Source organism: Pelobates fuscus, chromosome 5, assembly GCF_036172605.1.
Source record: "Pelobates fuscus isolate aPelFus1 chromosome 5, aPelFus1.pri, whole genome shotgun sequence".
NCBI lineage: Eukaryota > Metazoa > Chordata > Amphibia > Anura > Pelobatidae > Pelobates > Pelobates fuscus.
The window spans coordinates 203,024,588-203,046,572 of NC_086321.1; the positions used below are offsets into that span (position 1 = coordinate 203,024,588).

At 43.2% G+C, this 21,985-nt stretch overlaps 1 protein-coding gene across 1 annotated transcript; it reads left to right on the top strand.

Moving 5' to 3' along the window:
• The first annotated feature begins 538 nt into the window (after positions 1-538).
• On the top strand, positions 539-21,374 carry PRXL2C (peroxiredoxin like 2C). The gene is made up of 6 exons (XM_063457180.1): positions 539-784; positions 1,217-1,285; positions 1,457-1,510; positions 3,221-3,326; positions 6,133-6,264; positions 21,112-21,374. The coding sequence occupies exons 1-6, from the start codon at positions 599-601 to the stop codon at positions 21,237-21,239; spliced, it is 675 nt and encodes a 224-aa protein (XP_063313250.1). The 5' UTR covers positions 539-598; the 3' UTR covers positions 21,240-21,374.
• The last annotated feature ends 611 nt before the right edge of the window (positions 21,375-21,985 follow it).

Here is a 21,985-nt window from a genome sequence, read left to right on the forward strand (position 1 = left end):
ATGCTGTAGAATTGCAAGCACTGGGGAATTCCTTCAATAATGCTGTTCGAGTGCATTTTCCTAAACATACAGCAGTGCAGGGTTAATGCGACTTATATTTTGTAATAAAAACGTAAACTACTTATATTTAGTAAAGTAAAGCACAACCCAAATCTCACTTTTCACGTCTCAAATTTCAGTAGTGACATTTCTACTTCAGAAGAAAACAAACAAGACTAGAACCTCTAAAGGGTTACAAGTATATAAATGTTCTTTCAAGGGCCTCTAACAGACCATCTGACTTTGTTTCCTGTCCATTATTCTTGATTCCTCCCTGTTGATCTTGAAGTAGATAAAACACGCCCAAACTGAACTAGCAGTTAACGTTTACAAAACAATGAAAAGTGTACACGTTCTGTTTAAGGACAGTTTGCATATCTTAACGTCCTAAAAGGTTTGTAATACTGGTTCACATGGAAATGCTCTGGGTTTCCCAAGGAAGGCCCTCCCTTTTGGGGCAGAGCCTGGATACAAACTGTACTATACAATTTTTTTATTTTTTTTTAGAGGGGCCTTGTTCTTACTTAGGAGAGAGCAGGGAGAGTGAGAGAATAGAGGTATGGCTGCAGAGAGGGTCCCAGTCACCCAGCAGATAGGGAGGAGTGCTGAGGAGATTCTGGCTGAACAGCTCTACCACCCAGACTTGGAGAGGGCAGCAAGCTGCCTGGTGAGGGACAGGACTGGCAGGAGCTTGGAGTTTGGAGACTTGTTCAGGGACAATAAAGCAATCATTGTGTTTGTGCGGGTAAGAATGCATGTGTGTGTCTTTATGTGATATACTGAGCCCTGTATATCCTTATATATTTTATTCTAAAAGTCTGCTGCTTGTATTTAACCCCTTAAGGACACATGACATGTGTGACATGTCATGATTCCCTTTAATTCCAGAAGTTTGGTCCTTAAGGGGTTAAATGGGATTTCTTTTCTAACAGAACTGAAGAAAAAATGCTATTTCTGAATGTCTTCCATCTATGTATATAATGTTTAAGGAAGTTGACCCTCCCTACATTCTTATATAAATATTGACATTCGATGTATCACTCTTTTTATGACGGTATTTAGATTTCTATATTTTGGTTTAATTTTTGGCAAGGAATTTCCCCTGTAGTGCTGAGCAGTCAGTTGAGGGTTATCGGAGGTTGCTAGGATACTGCTGAATACATTGTTTACATTGCAGAATTTCCTCTGTTACACTTGTAAAGAATATGTTGAAGATCTTGCCATGATACCTAAAAGTTTCCTGGAGGTAAGATTTATTGATAATTATATTTTAAATAACACAATTTACTTGATTACACATTTTTTTTCCTGTTTTAATATGGTTCTGCAGACTTTAACTGAACTTTTAAATACATATTACATATGTTTTTAAACTAAAAATATTTTGTCATATGATTTTTTTATCTGTGTTTTTTAGAATGCCAACGTCAGACTCATTGTTATCGGACAGTCCTCTTATATTCACATTCAGGTATTTACTTATTATATCAGTAAAATATTTACTATAATTTTTGATATATTGTTATTAAACTTTATTAAGGAAGGACCAACACTTTTCATGCTTGCAATTATTACAATCGAAAAAAAACTAAGGTACAATACATCTAAGAGACAATACAAAATGTAACAAAATTCATATGTCATTAAATTGCTAATCCCAGTGAGCAAATGTGCAAACAGACAGATATTATAAACTGTGGCATATGTATCGTAAACTTATGTTTTCTCAGAATTTAAAGAAGTTAAATTAATTGTTACTTGAGGCTGCTTATAGTGGATATAGTCACCTAGATTATGCAGGAAGCACTCTTTGTAACACAGCCCAAAAACTATAAGTGATTGTCCCATTTTGCAGTACTTAAAGAGACTGTTGAGTCACCTAGACCACTTCCACTTAATTAAGTGGTCTGGGTGCCAGGTCCCTCTAGTTTTAACCCTGCAGCTGAAAACATGTTTCACTGAGGGTTAATCCAGCCTCTAGTGGCTGTCTCACTGACAGCCGCTAGAGGCACTTCCGCAATTCTAACTGTGAAAATCACAGTGAGAAGACGCTGGACGTCCATAGGAAAGCATTGAGTAATGCTTTCCTATGGGCAGTCTTGCCACGCATGCGCATCCGGATCTGACGTCGGCAGGGGGAGGAGAGGTCACCAGCGCCGAGGGAGCCGGAGCTGGAGAAAAGTAAGTGGCTGAAGAGGTTTTAACGAGTTTGTTTTCCTGGCACGATAGTGGTCCTTTAAGAGTGAAAAATAAATAAATAAATATACTTTTTTTGAAAAGCTGTATTCCTTAGGACGCTTCCAGATATTTAACCCCTTAAGGACCCCATGATTCCCTTTTATTCCAAAAGTTTGGTCCTTAAGGGGTTAAAGGGACACTATAGTCACCAGAACAACAGCTTAATAATAATAATAATAATAATAACAAAGTATTTAACCAGGAAAGGTACATTCAGATTACTCTGGTTTTCAAGTACGTCCTGGGGATGTTACCTTAGCCCAACATCCAGGGGTTGTTACTATTACCCAATTTAATCTACCTCGGAAGGATGAAAGGCTGAGTCAACCCTGCCAGGATTCAATGTAGTAGTTCTGTTGAGTATAATCATTGCCTGCAGGCATTTTCATTCAAACACTGCCTTTTTAGAGAAAACACAGTATATACATGGCCCCCTACGGACACCTCCAGTGGCCACTCCTTAATGGCCACTGGAGGTGTATCTCTGCATGGAGATGCTTAACTTTGATTTAATGCATCTCTATGAGGAGGTGCTGATTGGCCAAACTAGCGTTTGGCCTCACCAATGTCCCATCTCCTTGCCAATTTCAGCCAATCCAATGCTCTCCCTGTGGGAAAGCATTGGATTGGCTGAAATCCTAAATTCTTATGAAGTCAGCAAGGATGCGGAGCCAGCACCGGCAGACCTGTGCAAGGCTTAAAATAAGGTAAGTTTTATTACCTTTTATAGAGGCTAATGGAGGGCAAGACACCTAAATGGTGGTTTTAACACTATAGGGTCAGGAATACATGTTTGTGTTCCTGGCCCTATAGTGTTCCTTTAAGAAATAGTAGAAAGAACAAAGGAAATACTGCAAGAAAATACAAATAGAGTACAGGAAAATTATATGAATAAAGATCATTATTGTGCGATTGTTTTTAATCACTACTGTATGTTTTTCAGCATTTTTGTGCATTAACGGGTTATTCTCATGAAATGTATGTCGATCCTGAGAGAGAAATTTATTCTACGCTCGGGATGAAGAAGGGTGAAACATCAACTACATCAGGTACATTTTATTACCTTACTTTTTTTTTCCAAGATTGTACAATATGCAGAAAAAAACATTCACATCTTAAAGGAACAATCTACAGTTAAAAGTAAATATATTTATTGTTAATGATTGTATTCTTTTTTTTAAATTTAATTTTTTTTTTACTATAGATTACTGGGTCCCCGCAAAAAAAATAAAAGTAACTAAAAAGCCATAATCTTACTTGTGATTCAGCACCAGGTTTATGGTGCATATGTGGCAATCCCAGTGATCCCCCCCTAATTCGCTGCTTCACATAGAGAGGCACTGAATTCAATACTTATGTTTGAGAAGCATTAGCTGAACACATGAACACATGACTTGAAAAACAAAGCACATAAGGTAGAAAAGCCAAATGTCTCAGAAAAGGAACAGTCAGGTTTTAGGCATTGTAAGTTATTAACTTGTGGAGAATACTATAATGCCGACATTGTACTGTCATCTAGTAATTTAGGTTCAGTCAGATTTCCTCTAGCAAATGGGATTGCCAGACTGCCATATTTATGTGGGATGGTTATAAAAAGTTAGTGGGAGTAAGGCTTGCAGGTACTGCACAGTAGTATGTGGAATTCACGTGCACCCAATGTGACATCAGTTAATTATGGAGGGTACTTTGATATCCTGAGTTTGATAAGTTACATGATTACTCCAACCAAAATAGTGTTGTTTTTTTGGAGTAAGCCTTGCTGTCATGCCATCTCCCTTGCAAAAATAAAAAAGAAAGAAAGAAAAACGTACCTTGGCTGGCAGGGGGTTTGGGACGGCGGGTGCTGCCATTGGTTATCTGTGAACAGCATGCTGTCTGCTGAAAACAGATGGCTTTTGGGGTGGTTTAGTGTGACAGGGTGACTGTGCGGGATGAGTGTGGGTGGGGATGACTGTAGCATGGTAACTATGTGGGTGAGTGTGACAGGGTGACCGTATTGGGTAAATGTGAAGGGTGAGTATGATGGGGTGACTGTGGGTGAATGTAGGGGGATGAGTGTGACATTGTTACTTGGGGTTGCATGTGGGGGGTGAATGTAACAGGTTGACTGTGTGGAGGTGAGAGTGACAGAGTGGATTAAATGTAGGGTGTTGTGTAAGCCAGGGTTAGTTGGGGAGTTAGACTGTGTGTGGGGGAGGAGGCAGGGCTTCTCTGTACAGTCTCCCCACACAGTGCATTGTTTTTCTTTGGGGGCGGGGGGTCTTTTTTTTATTTCGCCATTGCTTCACTCCTGCTTACATTTTGGGTAAAGAGGGGGGCAATGCTTCATTTTCGTCATGCTCCGTGAATTCCAAGGTGGTCCATTGAGCTGTCAGTGCAGATCTGCTCCTCCGGCTGTGTCCACTTTTGAATTCTCCCTTCTAAAATCTGACTGGGTGGGAGCATCGGGAGCAATATGCATGCAGCAGGAGTTGCAGAACTGCAGTGAGATCAGTACAGGGCTGGGCAGGGCGCTCTATAGATCTCGTTGCTGGCTTATGCAGCTGATGGAGGTCACAGCAAAGCCAAAGCTGCAATGTTAGCACAGCAATTGCAAACACAATTCATTTGCAATAAACAAATTTAATTTTAATTATTCATAGGTATTTTTTGCATTATGAAGGGATTAAGGTACCACATTTTCACAAGATTCTGACAACCATTGAATACTTGAAATGCTTGAAAAAGACTAATTTGCATTGCATTAGAGTGCCTGGACCAGTGGTGTATCTTGGTTTTGTGCTGCCCTAGGCAGGACAAAACTCAGACCGCCCCCCCGCGCGCGCCACACCCACCCAACCCTTCCCCCCTGCCCCGCCTTCTAAATACACACACATTCACTGACAGATACGCATACACTAGCTAACAGAAACACACAGACACACACAGACACACACACACACACACACTAACAGACACACACACACACTAACAGACACACACACACACTAACAGACACACACAGTCAGACACACACACACTAACAGACACACACAGTCAGACACACACCCTAACAGACACACACACACACACACACAGTCAGACACACACACAGTCAGACAGACACAGTCACACACACACACTCACTCACTCACTTTAACACTCACTTCTCTTTTTTTTTTTTTTATTTAATCCCCCCAGCCTCCTTACCTTTGGGAATGCTGGGGGGTGAAGGGGGTTCTCCCATTCCCTGGTGGTCCAGTGGCTGCTGGGTGGCACTGGCGGGCGGGCAGCTGGTGGGGGAGCACTTCCCCTGAGCTGTCTGCTCAGCTCCCTCACGCGCCGCCCGCAGAGTGAGGCTGGGAGACGGAATATGACGTCATATACCGGCTCCCAGCCTCACTCTGAGGGCGGCGCGCGAGGGAGCTGAGTAGACAGCTCAGGGGAAGTGCTCCCGCGCGCCAGTGCCGCCAGCCCATCAGTCCGACCGGCATGTCAGTTAGCAGCAAGGCTAACAAGGCATTTGCCCTGGGCAAAATGCCGCCCAAGGCAAATGCCTTGTTTGCCTTGCAGCTAAAACGTCCCTGGCCTGGACATTCTTTTTCCTTCTGCAATTTACTGTTTGGGGGTTGCCCCTGGCCTAGTAGTTGCACACATTACTACTTAATTCAATGAGGGCAGTTCTTTTACTTGTGAACCAATAAAAACGGTCCTCATTTGTTGTGATGATGTATGTAATCATGCCTGTTTATTTTTAGCAATTCATGGAGATATGTTTTGTATGTTCATTCTATAGTTTCTTCAAAAAATAGAATTTCATTTTGCAAACAATAATGCTTGTTGTTATGGAACATGTTTTCATTTGATATATTCTAGCAAGAAGCCCCCATGTTAAATCGAACCTCATTTCTGGAAGCTTCAAAAGTATTTACAGAGCAATAACAAGCCCAGTGTTTGATTTCCAAGGAGATCCAGCACAACAGGGTGGGGCGTTAATAGTTGGCCCAGGTATGTGCTCAGTCAGTAACTTGTTTCTGTGTTGTTGTTTTTATACAGATTGTTCCTTTTTATTCCAGTTTTTGCTTTGTTTTTTCCAATTTTAATGCTGCTACCCATCAATATGTATAAGTGATCCTTACATGGTAATATACTTAAGTGAGAATTTAAAGTGAAGGAATTTTATATTTAAGGCCAGAGTAGTCAAGCTGAAAGCATTGCTGATTTAGAGTGTTTTTTTTTCCAGTTTAGCCCTTTTGATTTTACATTTGAAATTCACTTTGAGTTCTCACTTTAGTGAATAACCCTGTCAGCTCATTTGAGCAGGGCCTTCACCACATTTTCTTTCTTGTACATTCAGCTTATCTTTTTGCATTTACATATATTGGTCATTTTATAAGTTAATTAATCTTAGTAACAATATGTGTCAAAGAAATCATTTTGAATATGAATAATATTTGGTAAATATATTTACTAAACCCAGACTTGCCTCATGTTCAAAAGTAAAAACAAATAAGGTGCACTGTGTCTTTAAGACGTGTACTTAAGGAACACTATAGTCACCAGAACAACTACAGCTTAATGTAGTTTTCTGGTGAGTATAAAAGTTCCCTTCAGGCTATTTTCATGCAAACACTGCCTTTTCAGAGAAAAGAGAAGACGCTGAATTTTCCTCATAGAGACGCATTGATTCAATGCACCTCTATGAGGAGGTCCTAATTGCCAAAATGGCATATGGCCCTGCCCCCGTGCCAATTTTAGCCAATCCAATGTTTTCCCTATGGAGAAAAATCTGCCATTTTGATGATGTCACAAAGGGGGCGAAGCCAGCACCAGCAGACCCGCGCGGCGCTGGAAATAAGAGGAGTTTTAAACTTTTAAAGGGGGGCAAGACACCTAAATGGTGGGTTAAACACTAGTATAGCACTACGGAATCTGATGGCGCTATATAAATAATAATAATAATAATAGGGTCAGGAATACATGTTTGTGTTCCTGACCCTATAGTGTTCCTTTAGTAAAATATATAAAATGTTTGTATAAATGATATTTGTTAAAGGACCACTCTAGGCACCCAGACCACTTCAGCTTAATGAAGTGGTCTGGGTGCCAGGTCCAGCTAGGGTTAACTAATTGTTTTATAAACATAGCAGTTTCAGAGAAACTGCTATGTTTATCAATTAGTTAAGCCTTCCCCTATTTCCTCTAGTGGCTGTCTCACTGACAGCCGCTAGAGGCGCTTGCGTGATTCTCACTGTGAAAATCACAGTGAGAGCACGCAAGCGTCCATAGGAAAGCATTATGAATGCTTTCCTATGTGACCGGCTGAATGCGCGCGCAGCTCTTGCCGCGCGTGCACATTCAGCCGACGGGGAGGAACGGAGGCGGAGAGAAGGAGGAGAGCTCCCCGCCCAGCGCTGGAAAAAGGTAAGTTTTACCCCTTTTCCCCTTTCCAGAGCCGGGCGGGAGGGGGTCCCTGAGGGTGGGGGCACCCTCAGGGCACTCTAGTGCCAGGAAAACGAGTATGCTTTCCTGGCACTAGAGTGGTCCTTTAAAGTGATTATATCTTGAAGTGCAAAAATAAATGTGCACCAGTGCAATAAATAGTTAACAATAAAGTGCTTAAGTGCTTCAATCCTTGTGCAAAAGAGCAGTGTTAAGTGCCACCAGAGGCGGCTTTCTAATTAGGCGATTTAGGCTTGCGGCCCCCTAAATAGCCATAGGGCAGACTGAATTGTCAGGTTCTCGGTCTATGAGTGAGGACCCAGCACAGGAGGGGGCCCGGCAGCTTGCCTTTTATATATATATAATATGCCCTCGGTCTGCCCTGGAAGAGAGCCAGCCTTCAGTCTGCAGCTCTGCCAGGTGTGAGCTGCAGACTAAAGTGTTGCCGCGGGTGACCACCAGGGACAGAGGGAACCAACTGGACCACCAGGGAATCGTCTAACAAAAAAAAAAGGTATATTTCAACCCCCCTTTTCACACTATGTCACCACCCTCTTACCCTCTCACCCCCTCACACTATGTCACCCCACTCTCACCCTGTCACCCCTGTAAGGGGTGTGACAGAGTAAGAGGGGGTGACTGTTTTTAAGTGTTATATTAAAGATTTGATTTTTTTTACCACAGCAGAGTCCATAGTGGTATATCCTGAGGCTCCTCTGCTCTATACTTGTGAGTGTTCCCTTCTGAAGTTTTAATACATTTTTCAATTTACTGTGCAATATTGCCCTATGAGGTTGTTGGTTTCTTTTTTCCTTTTTTTTTTTTACATGTGTACCTTCTGTGTGGAGTCAACTCATACCAATGTATATTGTGTGTAAGTAAAGTGTGGCACTTTACACTGCTCTTTTGCACAAGAATTGCAGCACTTTATTGTTATTTATGTAATGCTATGGTGCACATTTATATTTGCACTTAAAGATATATGCACTTTAACAAATAACATTTATACAAAGAGTTTATATATTTTACTAAGTACACTTCTTAAAGACACAGCGCACCTCATTTGTTTTTAATATTGTACTCAGTGTTATTTTGGGTTTATGCACTGTGTGAGGTGCAGCTTTATTTGAATGTTTCCTTGGTCTGCTTATTAGCGCCCTTGTTAGTTGAATTGGTTTGTTTTCGTTTGTCTCATGTTCAAAATGAAACTTGTCATACACAAATCTAGTAAATCCAACATATTAATTAAAATAAGCTAGGAAGCTGCTGAGTTCTTTGCAGAGTGTATAGTTTTGAAGGAATGACTCAATTGTTCTCTTGAGACAATTTATTTGTAACTGTAAATTCATAGCATGTCGTGAAGAGGTTAACATGCACTGTTCAGGTTAAAATTACTCGAGATAAATTTATGAGGTTTGTTTTTTAATGCTGCCTCCTAAGACACCTTACAGCTACTGTTATCACCTAGTAATTTAATCCATAAAAACTTATGGTGAATAGCAAGAAAAAAGTCCCACTGACTGTGTTGCACAAGACCTGAGAAAGGGAAAAATAAAATATTAAAATCCATGTAAAATTCACACCTCTCTCTGCCTCTATTAACCTGCTGTAAAGTCCTTAAGACCGGAACAACAAGGACTTTCTGAGATCCTAATCCCTTGCTGAGTGCAACTTGCATGCACCAAAAGTGTGGTAGTTAATATTCAGTGTTAAAAGAAATTAATTAGAGCAGCACGATATTTGAATAAAATTTCCAGCACTGCAAAATGAGGACTCTGCTTTGTTATTCATAGCAAGTGATACCGGAGAAACTGACGGAAGCCAAGCACAGAGAGATGGACACAGGTTTCTTCAGGAAGGAAGAGATTCTTTATTGGATCACCGATCGGGACTCAGAGGGACTAGCGTCACCAAAATACAGCAAAGTCTGAGTACTGAATACATAGAGTACATTCCTTATATAGCACTGTAGCTCCTCCCACAATTAACTACACCCACACATACCCTTAACCTATTTAATAAATAGAGTCTAAACTCATCCATCCGGTCTAACCACGTGGCTCATCTGATACAAAGGAGAGGGACGCGTAATTCCAGTTCTTACATTCCTGCACCTGGTCAGTACAGTGATAACAGTATCTTAGCTACGTGTAATTAACTTAACTGATACTACAAACACATATACATACATATGCCTTGTGGCAATCTTAGCCTGCTAAACTTGTATTTTACTGGAATTACATCACATTCCCCCCTTTGATGCCTCTGATATTTCACAATTACTTGAGGCATCACTTAACCTTGGTTTGCATATACCTCAGGTTACCATGAACCAGACCAGACTTATCTTATGATGTGAATCTTTTAACACTCATCTTCCTGCATTGGTTCTCCTTGATCTAGAGCCTTATACTTATATATCGCCATTATCTGTGCAGCAGCCTTCCTCTCTGCTATACTTCCTATCAGGCTTTGCACAGACCTAACTACTAAGGGTATAAGACACGGTAGGAGTAGACACAACAGTAAAATCAGTAGGACTCCACCTACCACTGCCTTAAGCCCTCCAAACCACTCATACCAGCTACCAAACCAACTACTTGGATTGTACCCTTTCCATACCTGAGTAGGCACATGCGCTAGTTTAACCATATGGCTAGTAAGCTCAGCTATTGCTTGCCCTTCGTCATCTATTTGAAGACAGCAATTGCTCAGGTTAAACTTCCCACATACACCTCCCTCTACTGCCAAAAGGTAATCCAAGGCTAATCTATTTTGGTACACTGCTGTCCTCATCCTGGTATTATGCTTCGCTAGAAGATTGAGTGCTTGTGAGGTCTCATTAGTAATAATCTCAACCACCGCCTGTAATCTTATAATACGGTTGAGCATATAAATTGGGGTTCTATAACCAAAGGTACCATCTTCTGCCCACGTGGCTGGCCCATAATAATCTATGATACGCTGGGGAGGCCATTCATTATCTTCCCAGGTGCCTATCTCTAAGGGTCCCCTTTTCTTCCTATGATTCACATCATACACTTTAACACCTAAAGTCTCACCTGTTTCAATCGGTAACAAGAAGAAGGATGGTTTGAGCATACCCAACACACATGCCCCTTCCCAGTCCTGTGGCAACTCCGAATAGGCTTTCTTACCACAGATCCAGTACAAATTTGCTGGGGCTCTCCAGGTAGATGTGATGGATAAATCAAACCACACATCCTTTAAACTGGCATATCTAGCAAACGGGTTAGATGGTTCTGAGACATTTGAAGCCGACCACCAAGTTGTATTTTTAGTATCATCATCATAAGCTTTTTGCCCTAGACAAGTTAATTCTCCTACAGAAGTATTATACATTATTCCTTTCCTTGCTATGCAAACATAACCTATGATGGAGGTCTTTAATCTCCACTCAGATTTACCTCTAACACTCAAATGATAATCGGCTTGTGTAGATATTAGTTGGTCAACTGCCTCAGAACCGGACATTACCTCCTTTGCTTCCCAAGGCCATTGGTCTCCCATGTTAGTACCTCCACACACATAGCAGTTGGTAACATTAAGACTACCGGCAATACTTTCAGCTAGGTCAATGAACAGGTTTTTAGCGTTATGGGGGATCTTATTATCTATACTCATCTCTTCATAAAAGGAATGGTATACTTGATGAGTCTGGGAGGATACCGTATCAGTCTCTATTCCTATAAACAATAATGTCCCAGGATCTAAACCCGTCCCGTATATCTGAAACCCAAATAAATTTCCATACTTATCTAAGAACTTGTCGGGGTTATTAATGAGTATATGGACTGGGTTGCATTCCATAGACTTACAATAAGGGCTAGTCGGCAACTTAGTCACTATCATGTCTTTGTCTACTGTCTGTCCCCAAGTTGCCCACCCCACACAAGACCAATATGGGCAAAAGTTATAATCTCTATTTGGGCATCTAGGACTTACATATTTATTTTTGCTACTGGGACAAATATATTTATCGTTAGACCCATACGTCCTCTCCCATCTAAGATCCCCACATACATTCCACGGCTTTCTACCACTCGATATCGCTTTACACGCATCAAATAGCAGAACACCCGAAGAATGTACGGATTCTAACACCGTCTTATTAATTAGGGTCCCCTGAGGATCTCCATTCCTGAGAGTCAACCAAATTGTACGAGGTTGATACTCTGGACTGAAGCACTTAGGTTCTCCTACTCCTAAATGGCACACACTATAGTCTATATTTAGGTATCTACATCTTGATACCTCTCCTTTACATTCGTATTGTGAATGCCAAATTAGGGTTTGGGAAATATGGTTACCTGTTCTCGTAGTCTTAATGCATACCTCACAGCTAGGAGTGTCGGTACCTCTACCTTCCTGAATATAAAAACACATATAAATAAACACAATCAAAAGCACATCTTTCGCCGTCATCCTCAGTCTTCGTCCGTGCAAAGGAACCTCAGCTTCCAGGATGTGAGGGCTGCAGGGAATGGAGTTCTGCTCGTCTTCACAGGTGTCCCTTCGAGACTTTCCTGGCTTATACACTATGTGATGGTAAGCGGACAGGCTTTATTATGGCCTTCTCACTCACACCTGTAACAATAAAATTTGTAATCCACAATAATTCCTCGTTACTCCGACTGAGTAGTGCGTTTTAACCGGATCTTGCAGGGATTCTCTGGATCTACTGTAACTTGCCAAGAATCGACTGCTGCTGGTTTAACCCTGGAGTGATGTATCCACGGAGTCACTTCTGCTACTTTTATTGCTGTAGGGGTAGACAAAAGAACAACATAAGGACCTCTCCACTTGGGCCCTAACGGTACATTATTCCACTCTTTAATCCACACTTGGTCTCCTGGATGATAACTATGAACAGGGGGATAAATATTCACAGGTAATCTATCTTGTACCCATTTCTGTACCTCCTCCATAGTCTTACCCAACTCTACAACCTGCTGCCGGGTAATTCCTTCTCCCAACTGACTCAAGTCCCCCCTTAAGTTACCAAGTACGGGAGGTGGTCGCCCATACATGATTTCAAAAGGAGAGAGGCCCATCCTTCTGGTAGGGGTACTGCGGATTCGCAATAAAGCTATGGGTAAGAGAACGTTCCACTTAAGTTGGGTTTCCTGACACATTTTAGCCAACTGGTTCTTTATAGTTCTATTCATTCTCTCTACCTTACCAGAACTCTGGGGTCTATATGCAGTATGAAGCCTCCACTTTATACCAAGCATATGAGTCAGTTGTTGTAGGCACTGATGAACAAAAGCTGGACCATTGTCCGATCCTATAGAACAGGGTAGTCCATATCGGGGTATTATTTCTCGTAGCAGGAATCTCACAACTTCTCCTGCTTTCTCTGTACGAGTAGGACATGCTTCTACCCAGCCTGAATAGGTGCACACAATTACCAACAGGTAACGATGTCCACCCGATTTAGGCATTACTGTAAAGTCTATTTGTAGATCGGACATGGGGAGTCCCCCCATAAACTGGACTCCTGGTGGCTTTACTGGTCCTTGTCTTGCATTATTCTTAGCACACGTTACACATCTGCGTACAATGGCCTGAGTCAAGTTGGACAATATATTTACTCTTAAACCTTCAGCCAATTGTAACGCTCGTGTTAGTGCTATTAATTCTGCCTTTTGTGCTGATGTTCCTTTCGCCAGTGGCCGAGCTTCTATCACCTTGTCTATTGTTGTCACTGCATATCCTGCATAGCGGATCCCTTCTTTCACATAACTACTGCCGTCGGTGTAATATTGAACATCGGGGTTCTGGATGGGAAAATCACGAAGATCTGGTCTACTTGAAAATACTTCATCCATTACTTCCAAACAATCATGTTGACTTTCAGTAGGTTGCGGCAAAAGGGTAGCTGGATTTAAGGTGTTTACAGTCTCTAAATGCACTCTTGGGTTTTCACACAACATTGCTTGATACTTGGTCATACGGCTGTTACTAAACCAATGATTTCCTTTGTAATCCAACAACGTCTGTACTGCATGTGGGACTCGTACATAAAGTTCTTGACCCAGAGTGAGTTTATCGGCTTCAGCTACTAGCAGGGCGGCTGCAGCTACGGCTCTTAGACAAGGTGGAAGTCCGCTGGCCACTGCATCCAGTTGCTTAGACATGTAGGCAACAGGTCTTTGCCATGATCCCAAGTACTGTGTCAATACTCCCACAGCCATTCTTCTTTGCTCGTGTACATATAAGTAGAATGGTCGTGTGTGATCAGGTAGACCTAATGCTGGGGCACTCATCAAAGCCTTCTTCACATCTTCAAATGCCGTTTGCTGTTCTTGGGTCCATAAGAAGGGGTCGTGCTCTGTACCTTTGATAGCTGCGTACAGAGGTTTTGCCAGTATCGCATAGCTGGGAATCCATATCCTACAGAAGCCTGCTGCCCCCAAGAATTCTCGCACTTGTCTTCTATTCTTGGGTATTGGTATTTGGCAGACAGCTTCTTTTCTCTCTGGCCCCATAATCCTTTGACCTTCAGAGATATGGAATCCCAGATACTTGACAGTTGGCAAACACAACTGAGCCTTCTTCCTGGACACCTTGTATCCTGCCTTCCAGAGAATATGTAGTAGATCGTGCGTTGCTTGCTGACATTTTTCTTTTGTAACTGCTGCTATCAACAAGTCATCTACATATTGTAACAATACACATTCTCCTGGGATAGACTCGAAATCCAGTAGATCTTGACTTAGAGCTGAACCAAATAGGGTAGGTGAATTTTTAAACCCTTGGGGCAGTCTTGTCCAAGTCATTTGGCGTTTTGAGCCCGTTACAGCGTTCTCCCATTGGAAAGCGAAAATACATTGGCTTTCTGCGGCAATTCGGAGGCAAAAGAAGGCATCTTTGAGATCTAAGACTGTGAAGTAAGTAGCCCCGCCCGGAATTAAAGCAAGCAGGTTATATGGATTGGGTACAACTGGATGTATGCTAACAACCGCATCATTGACTGCTCTTAAGTCCTGCACAGGTCGATACTCATCTGTGCCGGGCTTTTGAACAGGCAGCAATGGGGTGTTCCAGGGGGAAGTACAGAATTTTAGGATACCATACCGTATGAACTTATCCAGATAGGATTGGATGTTCTTCTTAGCCTTCTGCGGAATGTGATATTGTCTTAGGCTCACTGGATAAACCCCATGTTTCAGTTCAATTTTTATTGGTGGAATATTGCGGGCCAGTCCTGGTGGGTTGTTCTCTGCCCAAACTCCTGGTATGTTAAACAATGTCTCATCACTCCTAGGGTTTTGGCTAGTCAACACTGTATAAAGTCGCCACTCTTCTTCCTTTGGTACGGATAAAGTCATAATACCTGAAGGTCCATTAAACTTTAAAGATGTTGTTCCATCTGGTAGGAACGTAATCTGCGCTTGTAATTTGGATAGCATATCACGTCCCAGCAATTGGACTGGACATTCAGGCATATAAAGGAATTGGTGTTTTACTACGTGGCCTCCCAATGTACAGAGTCGACTTTTAAGAACCGGTTTTTCAGCACTTCTTCCAGTTGCTCCTATCACAGTAATAGTCCTTCCAGATGGAGGAGCAACTAGATTAGTCACCACTGAATGTTCAGCACCAGTGTCGATCATGAACGCACTCCTTTTCCCCCCTATTGATACATCGACCATAGGCTCCGCTCGACCAAGGGGGATGGAGCCCGGTCGGTATCAATAGTCCTCCATGACAGTGTCAGCCAATCCTACAAAGTCCCTACCTTCTCTATCGCGGGACCTTTGCGCTGCTGGAATATACCTGTCTTCCCTAACACTTCCTCTGTTCCCATTACTCCCTCTATAACCATTACTCCCTCCGGGGCCTCCTCTACCTCTCGCTCTACCTCTAAAGTTTCCGTAGCCTGCCCTGGGTTGGTCTCTCTCGTACTGCTCTCTTTGCGGACATTCGTTCCTCCAATGCCCTTCTTCCTTGCAATACGCGCATTGATCCCTACTCAAAGGCTCCCTACTCCATCTATTATTGCCTCTATCTGGGCCCCGTTTATCTACGCCTGCGATCGCTACCGCTAGCATATCAGCCTTTTTACGCATCTTGCGCTCTTCCTCTTTCTTACTTTCTGTATCCCTGTTCATATAGACCTTATTTGCTACCTCCATTAGTTGGGTGATGGACATACCTGCAAACCCTTCTAACTTTTGTAGCTTGCGCTTAATATCTCCGTATGCTTGGCTGACAAAGGCGGAGTTAACCATTCGGGAATTGTCTGCGTCTTCCGGATTAAAGGGGGTATACAAGCGGTATGCCTCCAATAATCGGTCATAAAAGACACTGGGCGCTTCATCGCTTTTCTGGATCACCTCAACTGTCTTCGACATGTTAATGGCTTTCTTTCCTCCGGCTTTCATGCCAGCAATTATAGCGTCTCTATAGGCTCTGAGTTGAACCATATCAGCACCATTTACGTTCCAATCGGGATCGGTGTTGGGATAGTGTGTCGCGGCCCATGCTGCTGGATTGGCTTGGTTCAAAGCACGGGCTCTATCCTCTAATGCTTTAATGGCTGCTTGATTTATTCTTGTCCTTTCCTCATTGTTAAATAAAGTCATTAGTAACTGCTGGCAATCAGCCCATGTCGGATTATGCGTCTGTACTATTGAGGTGAACAGATCAGTCATAGCTTGTGGTTTCTCAGTATACGAGGAATTATGGGTCTTCCAGTTTAAAAGATCGGTTGTGGTAAATGGGACATATACGAAGACTGGGTCAGCGTGTGCCATTTGACCTGCGGCATCGATATAAGCTGACCCGGGATTCAGACGAAGAGGCATCTGATAGTGCTTTAATTGTTGGGCACCAGTCAACTGTCGGGTTTGGATGGGGCTACGTAGAGAGGCGTCAGTCATGGGTTCCGGTCGGGGAGAGATAGGGTATGGGGATGTGGGAGGTCGGTTTTGGGAAAAGGTCGTAAATAAAACACTTCGAGCCGAGCTAGATGAAGCTTGACCGGAAGTCTGAAGTGGCGCCAAATCAGGATATTCGTTTCTAATGGGGGTGGATTCTGGTTCCGGAAGGGGAGATTTAGTACGAGGGGGGGTGGATCCTGTACTGGAGGAGGAAGCGGAAGTGGATGAGGGTAATGAGGGGAGGGGTGCAGGACTTCCTGCGTTTGCGTCACTTCTTCTTAACGGAAAGTAAGGGGGCGGCAAAGGGATCTCGGACTCAGGGGGCGTGTCCAAAATGGGCCTAACACCAGCCCTAGTGGACGAACAAGTCCTAGCTACCATGAGGCGACACTGTTCCTCGTGGCATGTCCGGAGCCATTTTGGCGAGTCATTTACGGCCTGTCTCCAACAGTCAATATAAGGAAACTGGCCGTAAAGTTCAGGCCTACCCGATACAGCCACGTGTAAGCGCTGTACCAGAGTTGGATCCAAACTGCCACGTGGCGGCCATGCCGCAACCAAAGTAGGCCACTCCCTAGTACACAAAGTGACCAAACGTACAGGAGACATCTTTACCCCAAAATCACAAACTTTGAATCCCTTTTTAAAATTCTTAACCATACATCCTAAGGGATCCGGAATCGTTGACTGCGACGCACCCATACTTAACAGTGGAACGTTGTCGACAACGATTACTATACACGCGTACTATTCAACAGTCACACCCGTTTCCTCTGGCAACAGCACCACGTGGTACGGTTATCAAGTGAAACGTACACAATAACAATAAACACTCAGGGAATTCCCGTACACACACAGCTGCTACACCAGTCACTATATAATCAATATTATGCCCTTTGGCGTAACTACACAGTCACCCACGCTATAATTCTCTATATACGAATTACCCGTCTATAACACACCCCAGTAACATCGTCTTTTACAAATAGCGGTTACAGTACGGTTAGCATAGGTCAAAGCACAAGTTAAGGTCACAATACAATTATTAGTGGTTATGGTGTTAAACATGCAATGGACGACAATGATTAGTACTTATTATATAATGTCAGTAAATATACAGGGTTATGGTACCGTGCACTATAATACAGCAACACACTATTAACACTCTCGCTAGACGGCTGAGCTCGCGCTATCTAACAAGATATACACTTTACTAAACAATCGTTAACACATTTACAATTCCCAACTAAACTATTGGCCAGTACCTTGAATGGACTACCTAAAACTATATACACCCGTTTTGGTTAGCCACACTGCCCAATCACCACATATATAGCGAGCTAGAGAACCGAATTTACACAGGCGCCTCTTAGTCGCACTATCAAAAGTCTAGTGGGTTCCAAATTTACACGCCTTCCCACTTAGCCCAGATAGGATGAGAACTAGCGAACCGAATTTACACAGGCGCCGCTTAGTCTCCCGGTCCCTCCGACCTAGCGAACGTAATATACACCCTAGAACGCTAGTCTAGACAAGACACCGGTGTCCGGCTAGGGCTATTTACACCAGGACCCCGCCTGACTAACCAAATCAAACGGTCTGACTAAAGAGCGTTCGATCGAGCGGTGCGCCTTCGCTCCTTCCCTCCGACAGAGGGGGCAGATACACAGATTCAAAACCCCTTTGGGCCTACCGCACAATCGGTATACCCCTAGTGGGTCCTGCCGTCTAAAACAGCAGTTGTCTTACCTCCTCGTTCCTGAACCTGAGTTCACACTCATCGACGGGGACACCCCAGCACTTCTCACGTAGAGGCCGATGATCTCCTGGACAACAGACCAGTGGCGCCGAGACGAAGGGAGGTCCACGCAGAAGTTCAGGGGTGCAGCCGTAGAGAACGTGGGCAAAGATAGACCGTCTCACGCCTCTGCCTCTCAGCTACCGTTGAACGATGAGCTTCCCGGCCAATGCACCAAATGATACCGGAGAAACTGACGGAAGCCAAGCACAGAGAGATGGACACAGGTTTCTTCAGGAAGGAAGAGATTCTTTATTGGATCACCGATCGGGACTCAGAGGGACTAGCGTCACCAAAATACAGCAAAGTCTGAGTACTGAATACATAGAGTACATTCCTTATATAGCACTGTAGCTCCTCCCACAATTAACTACACCCACACATACCCTTAACCTATTTAATAAATAGAGTCTAAACTCATCCATCCGGTCTAACCACGTGGCTCATCTGATACAAAGGAGAGGGACGCGTAATTCCAGTTCTTACATTCCTGCACCTGGTCAGTACAGTGATAACAGTATCTTAGCTACGTGTAATTAACTTAACTGATACTACAAACACATATACATACATATGCCTTGTGGCAATCTTAGCCTGCTAAACTTGTATTTTACTGGAATTACATCACACAAGTACCATTGAAAAAGCAACCAATTGTGTTACTTCTCTTCTAATATGGGGTCCTGAGGACATTCAACGCCATTTTATTTTTCTGTGAGAGGGGATGTTAGCCTAGTGATGTCTCGAGCTACCAGCATAGCGAATGTAAATATATCCAGGATTACTGACCATTGGCAAATAAATCTTGATATGCTTAAAAAAGAAATCTTACTGTTGGCCTGTCTAATTTTAAAGTTATTAATTGACAACCTGGCACTTGATGTATTTGATTTCTATATTCTACATCAAGCATGTCAAACTCAAAGTCTAACAAGGGCCAAATAAACAAGCTTTAAGTTTATGTGGGCCGCAGAAAAAAAAAAAAAAAAATATGTACATTTTCATAGAAACGTAGGTTTATTTTGAAAAGTACAGTATAAAAAAAATCCCAGCATCCCCTTCTACTAAACCACAGCACCCCTCTACTGAATCCGAGTCCCCCCCCCCCCATATACTAAATCCCAGAACCCCCTCTAGCCAACAAGCAGACTCTACTCACATTGTCGCTGCCACTATGGACTCCGGAGTAAAGCCTCTTGTATACCCAAATAGCGCCGTCCGCACCCTCTGCCAAAGCGGATCCTCCCAGCACTTCTTGAAACCCTGTTTATGTGGAGCATGTCGACGTCACGTTGGAATGTGACGTGGCGTTGCGTGCTTCCGTGCACCTCCAGGTCCTCCACTGTCCAGCTGTGGCCATCGCAACACTGACCGACACACACACACTCAATGACAGACAAACACACACAGGCACACAGGCACATACTCACACCATTGTATTTATTCCTGGGGTCCAGTGGGGATCTTCTATCTGGAGCTCAGCCTTCCTGTTTCTGACTGCTCCCTCGCGCACAGTTTAGTGATGCCAGGTGCCGGAATATGACAGAATATTCTGGCGCCCGGCATCACAACAGACAGCGCGTGCGAGGGAGCAGTGAGGAGCAGGGAGGCTGAGCTCTCTCGCTGCATCCACCTCTCCTCCCCAGCCAGGTGGGGGGAAATGTGGGGAAAGCAGGTGCCTACTCTTCTTGGAACACTAAGCACGTACTCGCTGCTCGCAAAGATGTCCATTATGGGCCGCGAGTTTGACATGCTTGTTCTACATGATGTACGTTTCATTTTCCATGTGTGTGTTCTACCAAAAATGTGTATTATTTTATTACTACCTCTAGTAGAATATTGTCTTTAGAGACGATTTTTTTTTTTTTTTTTAAGAAAAAGTTATCTTTAACAAGTGAACAGTGATTTTTCCATTTCTGTCAAATGGAGAACTCCTATACAGTTATATACTATACCGTTACCAGAGTTACATTTACCTCTGCTCATAAATCCAGCTCTTAAAGGACCACTCTAGGCACCCAGACCACTTCAGCTTAATGAGGTGGTCTGGGTGCCAGGTCCTTCTAGGGTTAACCCATTTTTTCATAAACATAGCAGTTTCAGAGAAACTGCTATGTTTGTGAATGGGTTAAGCCTTCCCCCTATGTCCTCTAGTGGCTGTCTCATTGACAGCCGCTAGAGGCGCTTGCGTGCTTCTCACTGTGATTTTCACAGTGAGAGCACGCCAGCGTCCATAGGAAATCATTGAGAATGCTTTCCTATGTGACCGGCTGAATGCGCGCGCAGCTCTCGCTGCGCATGCGCATTCAGCCGACGGGGAGGAGAAGAGGCGGATCGGAGGAGGAGAGCAGGAGGAGATCTCTCCGCCCAGCGCTGGAAAAAGGTAAGTTTTTACCCCTTTCCCCTTTCCAGAGCCGGGCGGGAGTGGGTCCCTGAGGGTGGGGGCACCCTCAGGGCACTCTAGTGCCAGGAAAACGAGTATGTTTTCCTGGCACTAGAGTGGTCCTTTAATGTATTATAAGTCATTCTAGGGCAGATATCTCAATGTTGCAATCACTAAAACTGGATTTATTGTAGCATGACTGCTCCACCGTTGAGAACTTTAATTCAGTGTAGCACTTTATAAATACCTTTCTTTCTTTGTATGTATGAATATACACTGTCTACTTGCAAAGTGTAATAATTTATGCACCCTTTTTCTTCCAGGTAATAGAGTCCATTTTATGCATCGTGATGTCAACAGACTGGATCATGTTCCAATACGTACCCTGCTACAATATGCAGGTGTAAAACCTATCCATTTTGGTGACAAACCAGAGATAATAGAAGTATAAATTCCAGGATACTAAAAATAATGTTTCAGATGGCATACCACTGGCACTGTTTGTAATAGGCAATTCTTTTTGCAACTTATATGTAAAAAAAAATGTGCAAGCTTATTTATATGTAAACTACATTTTCTTATCAAACATGTGTTGTGTTACTTTGATTTATGTATTTGATATTAGACATGCACAGTTTTAGCAATGGGGCGGGGAGCACTGCATTTTTGACAATATTCCATGGACAAAGGCCACATCTAGCCGACAGAAATAAGCAGTGGCGTCTCTAGGATTAATTTTTAGGGGGGGCACATGGTGGGCCAGGGACAAAAGTAGGGGGGCACATTTAACCCCGCCCTCACCGCAGTTTGACCCCGCCCCTGTCGCATGTTAAGCCCCGCCCCTGTCACAATATGGGTTTTTTTTGTTTGTTTTTTTTACTAATCCCTGGTGGAGAATTCATTATTTTCCACCAAGGATTATTAAAAAACAAACACATTTCCCTTGATACAGTCCATACACACACACACAGACTGCGGAGTCCTTACTCACACAGAGACACAGACTACTGACCATACACACAGACACACAGACTGCTGAGTCCATACCCACACACTGCTGAGTCCATACCCACATACAGACTGCTGAGTTCATACCCACATACAGACTGCTGAGTTCATACACACATACAGACTGCTGAATCCATGCACACATACACACTGCTGAGTCCATACACACTGCTGAGTCCATACACACAT

Excerpts from the sequence above, each read along its gene's own strand:
- PRXL2C (XM_063457180.1), top strand. The coding sequence starts at position 599 with ATGGCTGCAGAGAGGGTCCCAGTCACCCAGCAGATAGGGAGGAGTGCT. Across the intron at positions 785-1,216 it reads CAATCATTGTGTTTGTGCGG|AATTTCCTCTGTTACACTTG; the intron begins GTAAGAATGCAT and ends TTTACATTGCAG. Across the intron at positions 1,511-3,220 it reads CCTCTTATATTCACATTCAG|CATTTTTGTGCATTAACGGG; the intron begins GTATTTACTTAT and ends TATGTTTTTCAG.